Source organism: Oryza glaberrima, chromosome 9 (assembly GCF_000147395.1).
Source record: "Oryza glaberrima chromosome 9, OglaRS2, whole genome shotgun sequence".
NCBI classification, from domain to species: domain Eukaryota; kingdom Viridiplantae; phylum Streptophyta; class Magnoliopsida; order Poales; family Poaceae; genus Oryza; species Oryza glaberrima.
Window position 1 is genome coordinate 5,338,034 of NC_068334.1, and position 7,956 is coordinate 5,345,989.

The 7,956-nt window shown below is 38.4% G+C and overlaps 1 protein-coding gene across 1 annotated transcript; it reads right to left on the reverse strand.

Annotated features, from left to right (window-relative positions):
* Nucleotides 1-1,725: 1,725 nt before the first annotated feature.
* On the reverse strand, nt 1,726-7,139 carry LOC127783612 (meiotic nuclear division protein 1 homolog). Its single transcript, XM_052310802.1, has 10 exons — nt 6,983-7,139; nt 6,321-6,401; nt 5,563-5,679; nt 5,242-5,280; nt 4,555-4,662; nt 4,422-4,484; nt 4,287-4,338; nt 4,042-4,086; nt 3,864-3,943; nt 1,726-1,959 (listed from the first exon to the last, which is right to left on the reverse strand). The coding sequence occupies exons 1-10, from the start codon at nt 6,983-6,985 to the stop codon at nt 1,924-1,926; spliced, it is 624 nt and encodes a 207-aa protein (XP_052166762.1). The 5' UTR covers nt 6,986-7,139; the 3' UTR covers nt 1,726-1,923.
* Nucleotides 7,140-7,956: the final 817 nt, after the last annotated feature.

Here is a 7,956-nt window from a genome sequence, read left to right on the forward strand (position 1 = left end):
CTGCTACTGTTGCTTCTGCTACTAATACTAGCAATGATAATGATAACATTAATATTAATATAAGTGGATGGTTTCATGAAGTTCAGACATCAAGTATATTATGACGCATTTCTCCAAGGTGAAAATTTCAATCTGGTTTCATTAGCTAAATATAGCAACATCGGTAATTTTGACCGATTCCTTGTTGGAGCTATGGCTCTAGGGCGAGAAATAAGGTATGGCCTTAAATGGTTGCATTGGAGAACATTGACAGAAAAAACTTTGGAAATGGTAGTACGATCTAGCGTTCATTAGTTCGCGTAGCCTATACTTTCGAGGCAATTTCAATGTGTTTTGAATTTTCACAGTTTTTAGACATCATGTCTTGTCCCTTAGTTCTTGGAAAGAAGCTGTTGCACACTAGCATAAGTTTTCCTAGTCGATCGCTAGTCTAAACATGAAATGTTGATTTGTCATGCTGATTTTTATTTTTACCTTTCGTTCTATTTTTCCTCCAATTTTGGTAATCTAAAGGCTACGCGCATTCCTGGTTTGTGCAAAAGTTATTGTCTCATCGATCTCTGATGTGCACTTATTTGTTCCTTTGTACTGAATGCCTGAACAGATGAATGATTTGTGATAATTATTTGAGGTTACAAACGAGTGAATTAATTATTGTAAGGTTGAAAATTAGATTAAAGAAGTGTTCTAATTCATACTTTTGCAAAATCATACCGTTCATAAGCATGCCCCTTAGTCCATTCATCCATTCCTTGTAAAGGAACAGGGCAACGTGGTGACCATTTCCACTTAAAACACCCGATGTCATAAAAGCATATAGTCAATTCCTTGTTACTGAAAGTGTCAAGTTTTACAGGTTAACCACCTCTGCAAGAAAGTTATCTTTCCACTCGACAATTTAATAGGACAAATTATATGTTTCAAAAATCCTGGTGGCCATTTTTCGTATGTCTGAACTCTTGAAAGTTCAAGCCTCTGAATGTTCAGATGTAGCATTCTGACACGGTCTTGGAGACGTGCTTCAAAACTATCGCGGAATAATTGCGTGATACGCGCTGCCCATTGATCGTTAATGTTAGCTGCTTCTGATAACAGTTTTATAATTAAGCAGGTTATAGCTTTGTGCTTAATCAATTATCAAGTTGCATCATATCTGAAAACAAGACGAAAGGGAGATGATGCCATCGCAGAAGACAAATTTGAGACACTTTTGAATTGATTGATGTGAAAGCACATCTTAGGAGAAAGCCTGTTTCTACTTCCCAACATAAATTCAAGAGGAGACACTGGGCCAGGGCAACAACTCTTGCTATCCACATCCTTAATTATTAGCTACGTGTCATTCTTTAGGCATTGCAAATAATGCAATGATTAAATTAAGATAACATGTTGATAATCTTCCTGATTAACGTCTTATCGGATGGATGTAGTGCATGCATTGTCGAGCATAATTTTTGAAGAAAAATACAAGCAGTAGTCGGTGTGAATAATCTAGTGGAAAATGTGACAGGTCACAATTTATTCTCATAAAGTAAAGTCAAATTTAAGAATGAAATTGATAGGTGGTAAATGAAAAGCGGGCATCTGCTCCGATGGTCAGGAAATTTGATTTCTGTTGCAATTTTTTTTTTCAGTCATGCATCTACCAGATTAAAATGGGTTATCAATATCTGGCATGCATCTACCAAATTCATCCGATATCTCATCTGTTAGTGTTCTGTCATCATAGAGAACCGTTTTTCTGACAGCATTCCATAGGTACCTTACTTACAAAGCAGAAAATATGGAGCATATTGGGATCATTTACTGTAAGATTGCTAACATGGGTATGAATAAACTTCTATAGATTCCAGGTGAACTACTCTAGATTTGCTGAGTTGGGTTACATACGGTTTTGTAACAGGGCAATCAGGATGTTATGCATTACTGCAGATATTCGAAATCTTCAGTTATCCCCACCTGAAATTTCACAAGAGTAAATCAGAACAGAGGAAACTATGAGAAGTGAAAACGCCTTGTTACACAAACAGAGGGTACTAGCGTGAAGGAAAAGCATTGGGGATGCTCAAAAAACCAGCAGCACAACATATGTGAAACTTTAGTTGTGGTGATGTGGAGTGGACAAAGGCCGTGTTTAGTTGTTTTGGCAAAAATAATTTTGACGTATACGGACACATATTTGAAGTATTAAACGTAAACTAATAACAAAACAAATTACAGATTCCGGCTGTAAACTGCGAGACAAATCTATTAAGCCTAATTAATCCGTAATTAGCAAATGTTTACTATAGCACCTCATTGTCAAATCATGGCGTAATTAGGCTCAAAAGATTCGTCTCGCAATTTACATGCAAACTGCGCAATTGGTTTTTTTTCATCCACATTTAATACTTCATGCATGTGTCCAAACATTTGATGTGACGGAAAAGTTAGAAGTTTGAAGGGAACTAAACACAGCCAAAGCTAAACTATTGGACCAACACTCACAAAGATATCAATATTTTTAGAACACTTCTATCAACCCAAGAGAATGACAAGCTTTTGAGTCCTGATATGGAATGTGACTGGGTTGGGCCGTTGGGGTATGATCACTCAAGCCAGACACATGAAGTGTAGAAGTGTTCTACAGGGCAATGGCTTTGCTCCCTTGCAATTTAGTGACCATTCAAGCCAAGGAAGTTTGAGGGATATCCTTATTGAGGGTGCTTAGCATAACTTACAACATGAAGAAATATTGTACTCATGTGGATATTATAATCAATCCCAGAAGTAACTAGAATAACAAGTTTGGTATGATAGCTAAGAGAAGACAAATAGCACCAAGAACTAATCAAAACAGATGGACATGATTTAGGCTTATCAGTATAGAGTCCAAACAGCGAACAAGTGCAAGCTTTTTAAATAACATCATCAGCATGGCCTGAAAATGCTCATACCCTTAAAAGTTAAAACAATATTATTACAAAAAAATGCATCCAATACCAATATGTAAGATCTTAGACAAGGAAAAGATATATAGTGCTGGACTAACTGAAACAGGACCTAACATAACTACTGAAAAGAATATAGTACAGCATGCATACATGATAAAATGCTTGCTGCATGTAATGAGGCTGTTTGAAGGTTCATAGACCCTTTGAATATTTTTTCTTACGCCATTTGAGGACCAAAACAAACTAATTAATGATCACATCCATGCAGCAATTATTACTAACAACTGATTCACCAAAGCTTAGATCTCTGGATCTTTAGTTCTACAATGGGAACCCAAAAGTTAAGTTGCGAAATGCTATCACTGTTTTCTCTCTAATTTCAATATCCTCAGTTAAGTATGACAGAATTTAAGTTATTTTTTATGTATGATCTAGTCTAAAGATACGCAACGAGTACTCAGATGGCCAGGTTGTGGGTCAGTAATGCTAATAAACTATAATAATCGTAAAATAGTTGACCGATCAGTACATGATTGGTGACTCACTAGAGTCATCAAAAACCTGATTGGGCGACCATATACTAACAAATGTCCAGAATTGATTTGTCATTCTCATTCATGGCTTGATGCCTGATATGGATGGCCTACTGTCAGGTTTGAACAGGACAGACTGTTGCAGACTTCATCAATCTGAATTTTTATGTACAGAACATAATTCTTTTGTTATTACCACCTAGGTTCTTCTTTAAATATGCAGGTTATAACTGAATATATCACTCAGTAATATAGGAAAACATCTCTTGCAAATGACCAGTCTGTCAGATATTCATTGGAAAAAACATGCTAAGATTTTATCATTTGGATATGTATTATTGAAGCGATGGATAATATTATAAGAAAGAAAATGGATGGGTAAGAGGACAGAACCTACCTCCTTGTACATGTGTTCGAGTTGTTCTTTTGCTTGTGGGAAAGTGGTCGAACACCACTGTTGCAGAGTGAAGATATTATCTGCAGTTACATTCAGAATTCCGTTAGCCTGTTCTGATGATAAACAAGCTGCAGACATATAAATATATAGGGAATGTGACTAGCAAGACCACCGATACCTGTCCATCTGTTAGCTGCCGCATGAGCAACCTCAATAGCATCATCTGTAATTACCATTTTGTAGTTAAATTGTGGAACAGTTTTGTGCACGGAATATCCTAAGCAATGTTAAGTTGCTGCTAAACTTGGATGAAAAAGAGATGCTACATGGAAAGTAATTGACAATTTCACATTGATTGTATCATCAGATAACAGACATGCAAAGGCGTAAATAGAAACAAAAAAGGGATGCTGTATGACATACTCATTGCCTCTAGTGCTGCTGGATCACTATCAGCATAAGCAGCCAGTTCCTCCTGAAAAACAATGCGAAACAAATGAGTTGCAGATACCTAAATGGAAAAGATAAATTAAATAAAAGACAAGACTGTGAATACACCTTTAACTTCTTGTGCTGTTGCTCTACAGCCTTCAGCTCCTCCAAAGCAGCTTCTCTCTCATCCTAGATCAGTGTATATGAATTGGATTTACATTTTTGTCATAAGGTTGTAGGAAAATGCACAATTACTTACAGAGTCCTCTCTGCCTCTTTTCAAATTCTCTCTCTGCTCAACAAGCTCTATGAAGCGCTTTTTAGAGCTTGAAAGATCAGATTCCAGTTTGCTGTAAGTAGTCCTCAGCTACAAACAGATCCATAGATGGATTAGCTTAAACTATGACAAGTAATGACAAATGAAGGTATTAATGTGCACTAGAAGTTGCAATAAGAAATATATTACTAGTTGCTGCATTTATCCAAGTGATCAACAAAATGACGAAAATCCCTCTTTGCTTGCCTCTATCTTGATGAGTAAACAAAAGCTCTTCTTACCTGTATATTATCCTGATTCTCAAACCACTAGGGTATGCTGCACTAATAGGAATGATTCATGGCAGTTAATACTCTCTTCTGCGAAGCTTCAAAAGCTAGTTGTGATACTAATACATGGAACCAGCACCACACTATATACTCAGAAAATTAACATAAAAAGTATTTTGTTCTTCGCAAATCTGTAAGAAGAATTTAAAGGACAGAGTGTGCCATCTAGCTTGCTTACTTTTACTCGTGTTACCAATTGTCATTAGGAAAAAAAATATATGGTCAGGGGATCTAACTCTTGGTACCGAATTGTGCCATGTTATCACCAAATAAATAAAATCAAACATGAGAATTGACACATGCAAGGTTAAAGGGGGTGGTAGTGGTATAAAAAAAAAACCTGATTTCCAGCACAGCTGGGAAGACTCCAAAAGTACACCTGTAAGGAAACTATTTAGTTTGAGAAACCAAACGCAAAAGGTACATCGGTGAGGATATGTAAACAAAAATTAACTAAGAACTAGCCCTTTGCAAAACATGCAGAATGTAGCTACATGAAAAGCAGGGCACTAGCTCTTGAAGAATACACAAAAGAAACCTTTCTTGAGTTACAGATGCATCAACTTTGATGAAAAACATTATATGACAAGGCTCCATTACTGAGAAAGCAGTTTGACAAATCTAGGTCCATGCCACAATTTAGATAAGCAGCTACACTTACTGAAGTCCCTATTTTATCTTTCAAGACAAGATCATCATCCACCAGGCTTTGCACAACATCCTTCACTGACTGACTGATGACACCCTTTTTGGGACCCAACTTCTCAAGCTCTTTAAGCTGAAAGCGGAAGTATGGATTGGGACTTAGGACATACGAAAATATAGTCTACTCAGAAACCTAGCAGAACAGCGCTTAGAATAGCAATGCATGACATGGGCAAACAACAGAAATACATAATAATGACCAGTATGAGCATCTGACCCTAAATATGTAGTAACAGAAATACAAATGCACCAAAACCTCAACCTGCTGGCACTAATATATGGGTGTATGTGCATAATGCTTGCACTAGCATTAATAGTTGCATAATTGTATATCCGATGATTAGTTCTGAAAATTGATGATTAGTTAGTTTTACTACAAATTGGAACAGATAATGACTTTTCCTGCATACATATAACGAAGCATTGCCATGTCAACTTTACAAACCCAAACCAAAAAAGAAAGAAACTGGAAACAAATTACAGTATTAGATTGGCACTTGGGCGCTGATTGATTTCATTTATTCACCTACATTATAAAGCATAACAATGCAGCAGCAGAAAGGAATGAAAAGAGCTACTGGGACATCTGCCAACCAGTGCCTCCACATTAGCAGAAGAAACAACATAACCCTTGAATTTGTTACAGATAACTTGCAAACAGCTAATATAGCAATCCTAGGGCAGATATCATGAAATCTTGACAGAAGAACTTACCAGATAGAAGTCTTGACTGTCATAGAATATTTGTAGCATCTGCTCCCTCTTCTCCTCCAACGAAAGACCCCTCTTCTTCGACTAAGCACCATATGGAGAGCAACAGTTAGAAATTAAACTAAACAAAGGTGGTTGCTAAATACTAAATAGAAGAAAATTAAACATCTTAACATCAGTTATGTTTCTTATGGCTGTTTCTTCAGTCAGACATTTTTAGCGGATGGCAATATGGCATGATGTAAAACATATTCGAATGACAGGGTTTGTAAGACAAATTAACTCGCGTAGAATACAATTCCATCACATTTCAGCAGCACTGTAAAGATCCACCTACCAGCATTTCAATAAACAATAAACATCTGACATGCATCAAGACCGTGGTATAGAAACCTTGGTTCCCCCCCAACAGATACCTCACTATCATTTACAACATGAACATATATATCTATCTGTCAGGGGCGGATCGAACTTGGGAACTTTTCGGGGAACAAACAAATTGTTACTACGTGTATTAAGAGAGGTTTAAGGCTCTCAAATTAAGGAGGAGAAGAGCTTCTTCCAGATCTAGAAGAGAAGCTAGGGTTAACGAACGAATGCAAGCAAATTCCAGTCCCGATGGGAGAGAGAGAGAGATGAATCAGAAAGAGGATGTGGATGCTCACCATGATCCTCTCCCCTGCTCTGCTCTGCTCGCCAGATGGAGATCGCCGCCCCTCCCCTCCCCTGTTCAGCCGCGTCCGCGACTCGTCTTGGCGGCGCAAGAAGCGGGAGATTTTCTTCTTTTACGCCACAAAGGGAAGGGGAAGACACTCAATTAGGGCTCGTTCGGCTGGAGGGTAAAAGGCCGGGTTTTCCCGGCCTCTTCGAGGAAGCCCACCACGTGGGGAAAAAAATCCCTGTGCTAACAAAAAGTCCATTCGGTTCGGTCCAGGATGGTGGATATCCCGGCCCAATACCCTCCAAACCCTAGGGATATTGGTCCACTGCTCAGACCGGTGGAAATCCACCACTCCACCACGCGTCCATGCCGCCTCCTCTCCTCGCCGCAAACTTGAGTGGCGCCGGCACTGCCGCCGCCACTCCTCGCCCCGTCGCGCGCCGGTGCCTCCCACCGCATCCGCCCACGCCGCCGGCTCCTCCTCTCGTCGGCTCCTCTTCATCCGCCCATGTTTAAGGAGGATCTCATTCTAAACTATTGATTTGTCCTGTCCAAAATATTAACTCTTCCAATTTTACTTCGAGACCATTGAGCTTTGACTTCAGGTTCTGAACATCTTCTGTTACCTACCCAAAATACAGAGCAACTTCAATAAAACTAGTGGGAAGATTTTTTAAGAGACAGATCAGAAATCTAGTGTGAAAAATATGCAATTTGAAGATCTCTATAATTGCAGCTTAGTTTTAGTGCATTGTATCTAGTTGCATATTTATACAGTACTAAGTTTTACTACTATCCCTGGGTGCTCAGATTTATATAGTACTAAGTTTTACTATTGTCCATGGGAGGAGTTAGTAAATTGCTTCAAGCGGTAATGACATTAGTTCTAGAGAATGGCATATCTGCATTTGTAATAGAGAGTGTCAGAGTGACATATGTTTGTTCAGAGTTATTAGCTGCAATTGGACAGCAAGTGTA